The sequence below is a fragment of the Coregonus clupeaformis genome, chromosome 1 (assembly GCF_020615455.1).
Source record: "Coregonus clupeaformis isolate EN_2021a chromosome 1, ASM2061545v1, whole genome shotgun sequence".
NCBI lineage: Eukaryota > Metazoa > Chordata > Actinopteri > Salmoniformes > Salmonidae > Coregonus > Coregonus clupeaformis.
This window is the reverse complement of record NC_059192.1, coordinates 67,492,671-67,508,019: the sequence shown is the minus strand read 5'-3', so window position 1 is coordinate 67,508,019 and position 15,349 is coordinate 67,492,671. Positions and strand designations below refer to the sequence as shown.

Below are 15,349 nucleotides of genomic sequence, written 5' to 3'. Positions count from 1 at the left end.
TATGAAATCTCCACAAAATGTCTAAGTATATCCTTGCATCCTTGATTCTTTGATACCCGAGAAACTCATCATAACAGATGTATTATCAGGGCAAAGGAGAAATGCTCACCAACAGGGATGTAAACACATTCTTGCAGAATATTTGAGAGAAATAAGCATTGTGTGCATATGGAACATTTCTGCAATCTTTTATTTCAGCTCATGATGTTGCGTTTATTTTTTTGTTCAGTATATGTTCCCGCATAGCCAGCTACACTTTTCCCCATTCTGGGATTCAGCTAGCTAACATTAGCTAGTAAGTAGCTAGCTTCGACCGCAATTAGCTAGTATACTGACATGACATTTAGCTATATTTACGATTCTGACATAGCTTTATGTACAGGTTCCTAGGTAAATGCATGTCACGTCAATATCCAAAATACGGGGAAGCTAGCTAACGTTAGCTAGCTAACTGCATCCCCAACCTAGGGAAAGTGTAGGGTGAAAGTTTATGCTGCAAATTTTACATTGTGGGAGGCAAAAGAAGCTCTGCATAAAATATAAATGCGTTGCGAAGTTAATCGAACCATTGGTACATGTGTAACCTCCGATAGCCCCTAAATGCGGTTGTGATAAACAGTGCTTTCTGTTTTTCTCCTGTAATGTGTCTAACTTTTTTATTTTGTTATTTTTATTTCACCTTTATTTAACCAGGTAAGCCAGTTGAGAACAAGTTCTCATTTACAACTGCGACCTGGCCAAGATAAAGCAAAGCAGTGCGATAAAAACAACAACACAGAGTTACATATGGGGTAAAAAAAATACAACAGAAAATATATATACAGTATGTGCAAATGTAGCAAGTTATGGAGGTAAAGCAATAAATAGGCTATAGTGCAAAATAATTACAATGAGTATTAACACTGGAATAATAGATGTGCAAGAGATTATGTGCAAATAGAGATACTGGGGTGCAAATGAGCAAAATAAATAACAATATAGGGATGAGGTAGTTGGGTGGGCTAATTTCAGATGGGCTGTGTACAGGTGCAGTGATCGGTAAGGTGCTCTGACAACTGATGCTTAAAGTTAGTGAGGGAGATAAGTGTCTCCAGCTTCAGAGATTTTTGCAATTCGTTCCAGTCATTGGCAGCAGAGAACTGGAAGGAATGGCGGCCAAAGGAGGTGTTGGCTTTGGGGATGACCAGTGAGATATACCTGCTGGAGCGCAGACTACGGGTGGGTGTTGCTATGGTGACCAATGAGCTAAGATAATAATAATAATAAATAATATGCCATTTAGCAGACGCTTTTATCCAAAGCGACTTAGTCATGTGTGCATAAATGTTTACGTATGGGTGGTCCCGGGGTTCGAACCCACTACCCTGGCGTTACAAGCGCCATGCTCTACCAATTGAGCTACAGAGGACCACACCAAGATAAGGCGGGGATTTGCCTAGCAGTGATTTATAGATGGCCTAGAGCCAGTGGGTTTGACGACGAACATGTAGTGAGGACCAGCCAACAAGAGCGTACAGGTCACAGTGGTGGGTAGTGTATGGGGCTTTGGAGACAAAATTGATGGCACTGTGATAGACTACATCCAATTTGCTGAGTAGAGTGTTGGAGGCTATTTTGTAAATGACATCGCCGAAGTCAAGGATCGGTAGGATAGTCAGTTTTACGAGGGCATGTTTGGCAGCATGAGTGAAGGAGGCTTTGTTGCGAAATAGGAAGCTGATTCTAGATTTGACTTTGGATTGGAGATTCTTAATGTGAGTCTGGAAGTAGAGTTTACAGTCTAACCAGACACCTAGGTATTTGTGGTTGTCCACATACTCTAGGTCAGGGCCCGTCAAGAGTAGTGATTCTAGTCGGGTGGGCGGGTGCCTGCAGCGTTCGATTGAAGAGCATGCATTTAGTTTTACTAGTGTTTAAGAGCAGTTGGAGGCTACTGAAGGAGTGTTGTATGACATTGAAGCTCGTTTGGAGGTTTGTTAACACAGTGTCCAATGAAGGGCCAGATGTATACAAAATGGTGTCGTCTGCGTAGAGGTGGATCTGAGAGTCACCAGCAGCAAGAGCGACATCATTGATATACACGGAGAAAAGATTCGGCCCAAGAATTGAACCCTGTGGCACCCCCATAGAGACTGCCATAGGTCCAGACAACAGGCCCTCCGATTTGACACATTGAACGCTATCTGAGAAGTAGTTGGTGAACCAGGCGAGGCAGTCATTTGAGAAACCAAGGCTATTTAGTCTGCCAATAAGAATGCGGTGGTTGACAGAGTCAAAAGCCTTGGCATGGGCAAGTTGCAGCTGAGGGTGCAGAGCTGGTGGCCGGGGTAGTGGTAGCCAGGTGGAACGCATGGCCAGCCGTAGCAAAATGCTTGTTGAAATTCTCGATTATTGTAGATTTATCGGTGGTGATAGTGTTTCCTAGCCTCAGTGCAGTGGGCAGCTGGGAGGAAGTGCTCTTATTCTCCATGGACTTTACAGTGTCCCAAAACTTTTTGGAGTTAGTGCTACAGGATGCAAATATCTGTTTGAAAAAGTTAGCCTTTGCTTTCCTGACTGCTTGTGTATATTGGTTCCTAACTTCCCTGAAAAGTTGCATATCGCGGGGGCTATTTGATGCTAATGCAGTACGCCACAGGATGTTTTTGTGCTGGTCAAGGGCAGTCAAGTCTGAGGAGAACCAGGGGCTATATCTGTTCCTAGTTCTGTATTTTTTGAATGGGGCATGTTTATTTAAGATTGAGAGGAAATTACTTTTAAAGAACAACCAGGCATCCTCTACTGACAGAATGAGATCTATATCCATCCAGGATACCTGGGCCAGGTCAATTAGGAAGGCCTGCTCGCTAAAGTGTTTTAGGGAGCGTTTGACAGTGATGAGGGGTGGTCGTTTGAGCGCGGACCCGTTACGGACGCAGGCAATAAGGCAGTGATCGCTGAGATCCTGGTTGAAGACAGCGGAGGTGTATTTAGAGGGTAAGTTAGTCAGGACGATATCTATGAGGGTACCCATATTTAGGATTGTACCTGGTAGGTTCGTTGATAATTTGTGTGAGATTGAGGGCATCTAGTTTGGATTGTAGGATGGCCGTGGTGTTAAGCATATACCAATTTAGGTCACCAAGCAGTACGAACTCTGAGGATAAATGGGGGGCAATCAATTCACATATGGTGTCCGGGGCACAGCTGGGGGCTCTGTAGCAAGCGGCAACAGTGAGAGACTTATTTCTGGAAAGGTGGATTTTTAGAAGTAGAAGCTCAAACTGTTTGGGCACAGACCTGGATAGTATGATAGAGCTCTGCAGGCTATCTCTACAGTAGATTACAACTCCACCCCCTTTGGCAGTTCTATCTAGACGGAAAATGTTATAGTTGGGGATGGAAATTTCAGAACTTCTGTACGGTTGGAGCTATAAGCTATTATGACCCCATTCCTGAAAACTAAGATTATCAGAAACACATCGGTTTCCCTTTACAACACTCACAAGCTGCGCAGGACTCGTTAGTAGTGCTGAGCAATTAACATATATATTTTTTAACTGATTGACCAACGTCTACCTGAAAATACGTGATTGATACCTAAGTGATTGATAGTTGGTATTCAGCAGTCATAAAAGTGTCTTGTTTACTTTGAAGAACTACTAAAATAGTGATTTTGTCAGACAGCATAGGCAGCAGCTCTATAGAGAACTTTATGTCACCCCATTCTATAATCAAAAGGTAAGGTGTAAGAGTGCAGCCAATCACATAGACGAGTAGCCCCTGTTCATTAACAATTCCTACTAAGTCTGTCAAAGTGCATGGTTTAGCCACAACATGTGCTGAAAAATAGTAATATATAGACATTTCGGTCAATTTTGCTGCCGACTAACCGACCCTCGGTTAACAAACGGTTAAATTTGTTCCAAATAGATAAAAATAACGTGACTAGGGCTGTTGTGGTGACCGTATTACCGCCACACAAGGCAGTTAAATTCTACGTGACCGTTTAGTCACGGTAATTAGGCTTCTCCAAGCTCTGATGCTGCTGATGGTCATTAGTAGGCTACCAAACTTGCGAACTGCCAGAAACTCAGTATTCTATTGTCCCTTTAAACATTCTGAAATCAATGCAAATGTAATCTAAAATCTAATCAAACACTTAATGAGAGCCCATGAGCTCATGTTGTGCAACATTTCTATAGGCTATGCAATTGCGCGAGAAAACAGTTGATGGCCTCTATTAAAAAGACGATCCCATCAGCAATCTATAGGCTAGGCCTACTATATTTATTTCTCAACTTTCCTAATATTAAGCACATTGCTTATCTTTACAACAGGAGTATAGCCTACCTGGCTGGCATGAAAATGAACCACGGGAAAAGCGTCCTCCATTCGCTATTTAAGTGCATAGATGCCATGTATTTTTTCCCGCTGCCCCTGTTTCGAGACGGGTGCATGATAATGGTCCATTCTAAATCAAAACATATTTCACACAAATATTATTTAGTATACAGTACCAGTCAAAGGTTTGGACGCACCTACTCATTCAAGGGTTTTCCTTTATTTTTTTACTATTTTCTACATTGTAGAATAATAGTGACGACATTTAAAACTATGAAATAACACATATGGAATCATGTAATAACAAAAAAAGTGTTAAACAAATCAAAATATATTTTATATTTGAGATTCTTCGAAGTAGCCACACTTTGCCTTGATGACAGCTTTGCACACTCTTGGCGTTCTCTCAATCAGCTTCACCTGGAATGCTTTTCCAACAGTCTTGAAGGAGTGCCCACATATGCTGATCACATGTTGGCTGCTTTTCCTTCACTCTGCCGTCCGACTCATCCCAAACCATCTCAATTGGGTTGAGGTCAGGGGATTGTGGAGGCCAGGTCATCTGATGCAGCACTCATCACTCTCCTTCGTGGTAAAATAGCCCTTACACAGCCTGGAGGTGTGTTGGGTCATTGTCCTGTTGAAAAACCAATGATAGTCCCACTAAGCCCAAACCATATGGGATGGCGTATCGCTGCAGAATGCTGTGGTAGCCATGCTGGTTAAGTGTGCCTTGAATTCTAAATAAATCAGTGTCACCAGCAAAGCACCCCAACACCATAACACCTCCTCCTCCATGCTTTACGGTGGGAACGACACATGCAGAGATCATCTGTTCACCCACACCACATCTCACAAAGACACGGCGGTTGGAACCAAAAATCTCAAATTTGGACTCCAGACCAAAGGACAAATTTCCACCTCTCTTTCTTAGCCCAAGCAGGTCTCTTCTTCTTATTGCCGTCCTTTAGTAGTGGTTTCTTTGCAGCAATTCGACCATGAAGGCCTGATTCACACAGTCCCCTCTGAATAGTTGATGTTGAGATGTGTATGTTACTTGAACTCTGTGAAGCATTTATTTGGGCTGCAATTCCTGAGGCTGGTAGCTCTAATGAACTTATCCCCTGCAGCAGAGAACTCTTGGTCTTCCATTGCTGTGGCGGTGTTTCATCATAGCGCTTGATGGTTTTTGCGACTGCACTTTAAGTAGCAAGCCAATCGTCTCACAGCCCTAAAAAAAGTTGTTATTGAACATACAACTACTCTAAAGAAGCAACAAATGTAAAGCATAATTTCAAACATTTGCCAAAATGCTATTCGTGGGAAAATGCCATTCTAAATAGCGCATCTGATGCAAGTGGTTCCATATGTGACAGAGCTGAAAATCTCAAACGTAGAAAGAGGGGGAATCTAAAGATGCAACAACTAGGATGGGTTGCTAATATGACTAGGATTGTGCCTTTTGCTTCTGGTCAACAAAATAAAGTTGATATGAAAACCAATAGAACAGGAGAGAAATGCTGTTTCAATGGCAAATGATGAAGTCTTTATAAAATTGCCTCTACGTTTCAATGGTTTGATTTTGGCTAGGCTGGCTACTTAGAAGCAAGGTAATAATATGAAGTGAAACGCCCAGGTTTCAAACAATTGAAGTATGTTTTCAAAACGCATACTTCCTCCAGTTGCAAGGGGGTGGGTGACACACTCATAGCCTTGCCTATTGTATTGACCATGCACTCGAATGGCGACTGGATGACTGGCTTCAATTCGGAGTTGAGAAATAAAAATAGTAGCAATATTAATTGTGGCCTTCAAAACTATGTTTTTAACATGCGATTGCATTTAAAATTGTTGCGCAATTACTGTGCTTATAAGAACACGTTTTAACTCCAGCAGCATCCAGCTGTTCGAGAGCTGCATTGTCCGACAGGTAATATTATTTAGCTCATAGCCTACTAGGCACTGTAGCATATGCTGTGCCTGTTTGATAAATAAATGTACACACGCATCAATTGAATTCCACTAAATTTAGCTAATTAACCTATAGTCCAATAAGCATGTATTTTCGGCCACTAACCGATCAACAGTTAACCATTAACATCCCTAATATAGACCCAAGATTGTTCTGCTTTGGGGGCAAAAGTTCTATTACTTTTTTCAGAGAGTGTAGTAGTTGAACCATGACCTACAGTTGAAGTCGGAAGTTTACATACACTTAGGTTGGAGTCATTAAAACTCGTTTTTCAACCACTCCACAAATTTCTTGTTAACAAACTGTAGTTTTGGCAAATCGGTTAGGACATCTACTTTGTGCACACAAGTAATTTTTCCAACAATTGTTTATAGACAGATTATTTCACTTATAATTCACTGTATCACAATTCCAGTGGGTCAGAAGTTTACATACACTAAGTTGACTGTGCCTATAAACAGCTTGGAAAATTCCAGAAAATGATGTCATGGCTTTAGAAGCTTCAAAAAGGCTAATTGACATAATTTGAGTCAATTGGATGTGTACCTGTGGATGTATTTCAAGGCCTACGTTCAAACTCAGTGCCTCTTTGCTTGACATCATGGGAAAATCTAAAATAAAATCTGCCAAGACCTCAGAAAAAAAATGGTAGACCTCCACAAGTCTGCTTCATCCTTGGGAGCAATTTCCAAATGCCTGAAGGTACCACGTTCATCTGTACAAACAATAGTATGAAAGTATAAACACCATGGGACCACGCAGCCGTCATACCGCTCAGGAAGGAGATGCGTTCTGTCTCCTAGAGATGAACGTACTTTGGTGCGAAAAGTGCAAATCAATCCCAGAACAACAGCAAAGGACCTTGTGAAGATGCTGGAGGAAACGGGTACAAAAGTATCTATATCCACAGTAAAACGAGTCCTATATCGACATAACCTGAAAGGCCGCTCAGCAAGGAAGAAGCCACTGCTCGAAAACCGCCATGGGGACAAAGATCATACTTTTTGGAGAAATGTCCTCTGGTCTGATGAAACATGGCCATAATGACCATCGTTATGTTTGGAGGATAAAAGGGGTCGCTTGCAAGCCGAAGAACACCATCCCAACCGTGAAGCACGGGGGTGGCAGCATCATGCTGTGGGGGTGCTTTGCTGCAGGACGGACTGGTGCACTTCACAAAATAGATGGCATCATGAGGAAGGAAAATTATGTGGATATATTGAAGCAACATCTCAAGACATCAGTCAGGAAGTTAAAGCTTGGTCGCAAATGGGTCTTCCAAATGGACAATGACCCCAAGCATACTTCCAAAGTTGTGGCAAAATGGCTTAAGAACAACAAAGTCAAGGTATTGGAGTGGCCATCACAAAGCCCTGACCTCAATCCTATAGAACATTTGTGGGCAGAACTGAAAAAGCGTGTGCGAGCAAGGAGGCCTAGAAACCTGACTCAGTTACACCAGCTCTGTCAGGAGGAATGGGCCAAAATTCACCCAACGTATTGTGGGAAGCTTGTGGAAGGCTACCCGAAATGTTTGACCCAAGTTAAACAATTTAAAGGCAATGCTACCAAATACTAATTGAGTGTATGTAAACTTCTGACCCACTGGGAATGTGATGAAAATAAATAAAAGCTGAAATAAATCATTATCTCTATTATTCTGACATTTCACGTTCTTAAAATAAAGTGGTGATCCTAACTGACCTAAGACAGGGAATTCTTACTAGGATTAAATGTCAGGAATTGTTGAAATGTATTTGGCTAAGGTGTATGTAAACTTCCGACTTCAACTGTACAGTGGGGAAAAAATGTATTTAGTCAGCCACCAATTGTGCAAGTTCTCCCACTTAAAAAGATGAGAGAGGCCTGTAATTTTCATCATAGGTACACGTCAACTATGACAGACAAAATGAGAAAAAGAAATCCAGAAAATCACATTGTAGGATTTTTAATGAATTTATTTGCAAATTATGGTGGAAAATAAGTATTTGGTCAATAACAAAAGTTTCTCAATACTTTGTTATATACCCTTTTTTGGCAATGACACAGGTCAAACGTTTTCTGTAAGTCTTCACAAGGTTTTCACACACTGTTGCTGGTATTTTGGCCCATTCCTCCATGCAGATCTCCTCTAGAGCAGTGATGTTTTGGGGCTGTCGCCGGGCAACATGGACTTTCAACTCCCTCCAAAGATTTTCTATGGGGTTGAGATCTGGAGACTGGCTAGGCCACTCCAGGACCTTGAAATGCTTCTTACGAAGCCACTCCTTCGTTGCCCGGGCGGTGTGTTTGGGATCATTGTCATGCTGAAAGACCCAGCCACGTTTCATCTTCAATGCCCTTGCTGATGGAAGGAGGTTTTCACTCAAAATCTCACGATACATGGCCCTATTCATTCTTTCCTTTACACGGATCGGTCATCCTGGTCCCTTTGCAGAAAAACAGCCCCAAAGCATGATGTTTCCACCCCCATACTTCACAGTAGGTATGGTGTTCTTTGGATGCAACTCAGCATTCTTTGTCCTCCAAACACGACGAGTTGAGTTTTTTTTCATCTGACCATATGACATTCTCCCAATCCTCTTCTGGATCATCCAAATGCACTCTAGCAAACTTCAGACGGGCCTGGACATGTACTGGCTTAAGCAGGGGGACACGTCTGGCACTGCAGGATTTGAGTCCCTGGCGGGGTACTGTGTTACTGATGGTAGGCTTTGTTACTTTGTTCCCAGCTCTCTGCAGGTCATTCACTAGGTCCCCCCGTGTGGTTCTGGGATTTTTGCTCACCGTTCTTGTGATCATTTTGACCCCACGGGGTGAGATCTTGCGTGGAGCCCCAGATCGAGGGAGATTATCAGTGGTCTTGTATGTCTTCCATTTCCTAATAATTGCTCCCACAGTTGATTTCTTCAAACCAAGCTGCTTACCTATTGCAGATTCAGTCTTCCCAGCCTGGTGCAAGTCTACAATTTTGTTTCTGGTGTCCTTTGACAGCTCTTTGGTCTTGGCCATATTGGAGTTTGGAGTGTGACTGTTTGAAGTTGTGGACAGGTGTCTTTTATACTGATAACAAGTTCAAACAGGTGCCATTAATACAGGTAACGAGAGGAGGACAGATGAGCCTCTTAAAGAAGAAGTTACAGGTCTGTGAGAGCCAGAAATCTTGCTTGTTTGTAGGTGACCAAATACTTATTTTCCACCATAATTTGCAAATAAATTCATAAAAAATCCTACAATGTGATTTTCTGGATTTTTTTCCCTCAATATGTCTGTCATAGTTGACGTGTACCTATGATGAAAATTACAGGCCTCTCTCATCTGTGTAAGTGGGAGAACTTGCACAATTGGTGGCTGACTAAATACTTTTTTTCCCCACTTTATGTGTGGCTCAGTTTACTAAGATTAAATGCCACCCCCCCCCAAATTTTTTTTTTTACTACTAACTCTTCTGCCTTTCCTGTGATGGGATGAGGTTATAGTTGTGTATAGTAATGTCAGTGTTTGAGAAAGCTGGTGAGGACAATGTAAATAAAACCACTACTTTTTTGTACTTTATACAATCAATGGCTACTCTGCTACTGCTCTACGTTTTAGACTTATCTGGTTATGTTTAACACCCTCTTACTTTCTCCGTGATCTGTTTTCCTCTCACAGGGACAATTTTCCAGAGCTTGAGCACATGTATAACAATAACTGGAAAATATACTTGCATGCTATGATTTAGACTTTCATTATAACCTTGTTTATGATCTGTTTATTATGTTATGTACATATCTGATTAGAATTTATGAAGAATGGCAAACTTTTCATTGGTTTCTATATTTTCAACATCAGAAAACATTCCAAAATGTGTTATTCAAGAGTCTTTTAGGTCTATTTCGTAAAATGAATAAATAGACTTTGTGTTGATACTGAAGATTATACCATATGGTCTGTACTGTAGATAATCATGGCATTCTGCATTGAATAGACCGCAGACACAGTGTAGGCCAAGATGGTCCACCATGCAAACAGGCTGTTCTGGTCCTGCATCTTCTGGTGACCTATTGAAAACAGTACAACAATGATATAGCAAGTTAAGAGGCATGCTGTATGACTTGTTTGTTTTGATGACAAAACAAAGAATCCTACACACTTGCTGAAGTTCATTGCTTTCAGAGTCCAACTCCAACTGACAGGTTGAATACCATGTGCCTTTGTTAGTTGAAGAGGTAAGGGGGTGGGCTTTAGACGATTCTATCAGTCAATCAGGCCTGACTATGTAAATATATTCAAATTTGTATCCCCACGCCCACACAGTCAGACTGAACATTTCAGTGGCCCAAGGAGGCTCAGGGAAATAAATTATGACAAATATATTTTGGTGTTATATTCAATAAATAAACAGTGATTGATTAGATATACAGAGATGATTTAAAAAGAACATTAAAAAGACTGCATGGGGGCTTTAATCTAACTTGTGTGTATTGTGTAATGACAGTGCTTGTCTTCAACAGGATGAGGAGTCTTCCAGCAGCAGTGATGGGGATGATGAAGACTGGGACTCAGACACTGCGGAAAGCGGCAGCGGTAGTGAAGACGAAGAGGGCAATAACGCCATTGCCAAAATCTTCCTCAAGAAGTCAGTCCCTTTCCCTGTCCTTTGTACATCGCACGTTAGGACGGAATTATTGTGGATTGAGTCTAGAGTCAATATCAGTGCCACTGTAACCGAACATTGCTCTAAGTCTAAACATCCTGCCTCTGACTTTCATTCAGTATCTCTCACTCTGTATGTAAAACTATATTCTAAAGCAGTGGTCGGCAACAGACGGCCTGCGGGACAAATTTGGCCCCAAAGCGATTTTATTTGGCCTCCCGGTTTTGTTAGTTAGTTAATAAAAAAATATATAATCATGTTTAAAAATTGGCTGACGACTGAATCTATTTGCCTACCCCCAGCTCTAGAGACTCTTGTCTCTGACATCAGATCAGTTTTACACACTGACTGAAATGTATTCACAACACCTCATTCTGTCTTGCCAGGTCTGGTAGCGAGGTTGAGCGACACACCAGTGAGAAGAAAAAGGAGGACAGGAAGAAGAGACACAAGCGGAAGGAGCGCCTGGAGGAAGAGGCAGAGGAAGAGGCCCAAGAGGAGGGCGAAGGAGAATGGGAGAAGGTGAAGGGAGGAGTGCCCCTCGTTAAGGTGGGTAATCAAGTCATGGCATGACAATGCATATCCTCACTCCACTTATCTGTATATATGGTTTGTGTTCATTAATCACCAAATGTAAGAAAACTGACAGAAATGGGGAGGGACCACCTGAACTTTACTAATTAGAAACACTCATTTTCGTTTTTAATTGCAAAATGTTTTGAAACATTTTCTGTCTCGAGCCCAAATGAACACGACCCAATGGTCCTATATGGTCATAACACGTCTTAGAGTAGAAGTTCTGCCTTTTAGATTGTAATGACTAGACTGGGGGGACCTGATCCTAGCTCAGCGCTGCTACTCTGAAACGCTTTATGAAAACTGACCCAAACCTTCCAGGGAATGTGGATAGTGTGCTAATTGCTTTTCCCGACAGGAGACATTTAAAGGTTAGGTAGCATAAACGTAACCACATGTAACATATGGATTGGCATTAGTATATGCATCAAAAGTCCCAATGCAAAGTTGCACCTCACTTTTAAATTTTTCGGATGATTACATAAAACCTATCAGAATGCCGAAGTCATGCCAGAAAACGTTTTTGTGGGTTGTGATGTAATATGGAGGACCCGGCAAGCCAGCCTTTTCCCTATAATGTAAACTCCAACAGAAATAACTTAAAATTCAACCAAATCGTTTGCACTCAATTACATTTTCAGCCAACTTACAAGAAAATACTTTATGAATGTATTGTTGCAAGCTAATTTGTTGAGGTTGCTAGCTAACCAGCCTGCTAACGTTAGGCCAACCAGCCTGCTAACGTTAGGCCAACCAGCCTGCTAACGTTAGGCCAACCAGCCTGCTAACGTTAGGCCAACCAGCCTGCTAACGTTAGCCCTACCAGCCTGCTAACGTTAGCCCTACCAGCCTGCTAACGTTAGCCCTACCAGCCTGCTAACGTTAGCCCTACCAGCCTGCTAACGTTAGCCCTACCAGCCTGCTAACGTTAGCCCTACCAGCCTGCTAACGTTAGCCCTACCAGCCTGCTAACGTTAGCCCTACCAGCCTGCTAACGTTAGCCCTACCAGCCTGCTAACGTTAGCCCTACCAGCCTGCTAACGTTAGCCCTACCAGCCTGCTAACGTTAGCCCTACCAGCCTGCTAACGTTAGCCCTACCAGCCTGCTAACGTTAGCCCTACCAGCCTGCTAACGTTATGTTAGAACTGCATTGGTCAGCCAGTTGCTATAAAAACCTAGCTTACAGCTACATTAAAGTAAGCCAAAGTTTTGGAAATGCATAACGCAATTTAACCAGTTATCAAATAATGTTACCGGTATATGCAGTTATCTTAGCCAGCAAGTCAGCCAGCTAAAGTGAGTTATTTTAGCCAGCTAACTAGCCTAGCTAGCCAACCACCACGGTCGACATAGCTAAATAGTAAGCCAGAGAACAACACCAACTAGTCTAGCACAGGCAGGAACCCATAGAACACACACAAAAAAAGCCAGCAGATATAAAGTACAGAGAGCGGAGACTGATAGACGGCTGAGTTGGCTACCAAAGAAGAGCCAAGGAGAGAGGCACTTCAAAGGGAGAGGCCGTTTCACCGGCGGAGGGAGAGTCAGCTAATCAATCCTATAGTGAGGTAAATCTAAAGTAGATAGATTCCAGAGGCAATAATCCAGAGGCGGCATTGGGCACAGGAGACAAAGGGAAGAGTCGGCAATAAAACGGTGATCCGATGAAGGCTCCAGGCAGATGGAAATGAACAGCACAGTCAGTCAGTTACTGTAGTGCGCTAGTACTAAGCTAAGGTTGAAAAACTCACAACAGGTCGAAAAGTTTACCAAGTAAATTGTAGGACAAAAAACAAACTAAGAACAGACAAGGTACTATACAATTAGAGCAGGCAAGAATGATTTTCCACTTTCCTTTTGCGCCAGAGGCAAGCCTGCCGGTGCAGGATAAGTCAGAGCTACATGGAGCAGGCGAGCAGGATCATGCGGCCCCCACGTGTGGGGAATCTGATTTGGTTCTTTACATCACACCACCTCGTGATTGGTGGAGTGTAGCTCACCACTGCCAGCACTCTGTCAGCATGGCTAGTGGCTAACGTTAGCCAGCTCGAGCTAGCTAACGCAGAGTAGATTCTCCATATGACTTTGAGAAATAGTTAATTGTGGTTATCCAGAAATAAGTAAATAAATATGTAAATAATAATAACATAACTATGTTTGTAGTTATAGCTAACCAGATCGTGACTTCAACTAAGTCTTTGACCACACTGTGTTGTTACTTTTAGTGAGTAAAAACTCATGCTTCCTACCCTTTAAGATGTTTGCCAAGGGAACAGAAATCAACACAACAGTTGTGGTAAAGAAACTCAACGAGATTCTGCAGGCCCGTGGAAAGAAGGGAACAGACAGGTACAACTCATTTGACTACGTTGACATAAATGCTCTGTCACAAAATGTGCCCCTAGTCACTTCTTGATGGCGCTTTTGTAGATCTGAAAACCATGCCGATGTAAACAATATGGTATCGGTTCTACCTAAGGCTAGGCAAGGTTTTTGCCTTTCACAGATATAGCACTTTCATGTCTACAAGGGGACATCAGGTAGGGTTTTGGGGTTTCTTTTGCGACCAGACAAAAACTCCATTCAGTAAAAGCCCTAGCCAATATGACACCAAAGCCTGAAAAGACCATAAACTAACTTAACACTGTCCCTCCTTCCCTACACCCATTGTTCTCTCTACCTCCCTCCTTCTCTACATTCCACTTTGTTCAGAGCTGCCCAGATCGAGCTTCTCCACACCCTGGCCAACATCTCCAATGAGAACATTCTAGGTGAGGGCATCATGGTCAAGATCAAGTTCAACATCATTGCCTCCCTGTACGACTACAACCCTAACCTGGCTGCCTTCATGAAGGTCAGACTCACTGGCGTTAAATGCCAAATGGTTAAATGCTTAATTGTTAAATTACTAAATGCCTAAATTGATAAATGCTAAAACTTTCCTGTTTTATTACCGCCCATCTGCCCACTCCACGGATGTGTGGCTATGCTAACGGGATAGATAGACTGTCCGTCGTTGTCTGAAGGGGTTGATCCTGAGTGGTCTTAATTCTGCCACCTCTATATGAAATGACGGCACATTTGAGAGAGAAAAACTGAATATTTAATGTGCAATTCTACAGTAATGGCAATTCCATCCATTTTAATGTCCCCCCCATAGCAGTTGGGGAAAACATGGGGTAGGGGAATTTATTTAATGTAAAAACTAACTTATTGGACAAGTTCAAGTTGTACTTTGTCCGTTTTTAGAAATGTGTTCTCAGCATCAGAATCGCCTTGATTCTCAAAGTACATTCACCTGGTGAAATGGTGCTGACAACCATAATCTCCCGTTTTCGGCCCGGATTCTCCCGTATCCGGCCCTGAGTGTGACCCCAATTCCCACTAATATTCTCCTCATCCCTTTTACCTGTCCCGCCCCACCCCTCTCCCAGGCTGATATGTGGAAGAAGTGTCTGGACTGCATTGACGAGCTGCTGGACATCCTCTTTAACAACAACAACATCTTTATCGGCGAGAACATCGCTGAGGACAGCGAGAACCTGGCCATTGCTGACTCTCAGGTAATTATCTCACAGAAAACTCTTAGTGGTTGATTGAGTTTCTTACAGTGAGTGAATGATTGATTGGTTAATTTAATTTATTTGAACTACTCCAAACGAGAAGTTCCCTAACAGGAAAATAAAGTTCTAATATCTTTTTTTTTTATATAAATACATATACAGTCAAGAACAAGCAGTATGTACATTAGAAAATCCTATCAAATACATTAGTCTTTTACTTATTGCCATTGTGGTCCTTTTGGCAAGAATAGACAGGCGTGGCAAGAATGGCAAGA

The 15,349-nt window shown here is 42.3% G+C and overlaps 1 protein-coding gene and 1 non-coding gene across 2 annotated transcripts in view; both read left to right on the top strand.

Moving 5' to 3' along the window:
• Nucleotides 1-15,349, top strand: part of LOC121550602 (eukaryotic translation initiation factor 3 subunit C-like) — a 100,137-nt gene that overhangs the window by 22,950 nt on the left and 61,838 nt on the right. The window contains exons 8-12 of the mRNA XM_041884693.2: nt 10,792-10,916; nt 11,321-11,483; nt 13,769-13,860; nt 14,224-14,365; nt 14,946-15,074. Coding sequence (XP_041740627.2) covers nt 10,792-10,916; nt 11,321-11,483; nt 13,769-13,860; nt 14,224-14,365; nt 14,946-15,074 — 651 coding nt within the window. The remainder of the gene's footprint in view (nt 1-10,791; nt 10,917-11,320; nt 11,484-13,768; nt 13,861-14,223; nt 14,366-14,945; nt 15,075-15,349) is intronic.
• LOC121585179 lies at nt 14,450-14,598 on the top strand. The gene has a single exon (XR_006003811.2). It is a non-coding gene; the product is annotated as a small nucleolar RNA SNORA29 (small nucleolar RNA).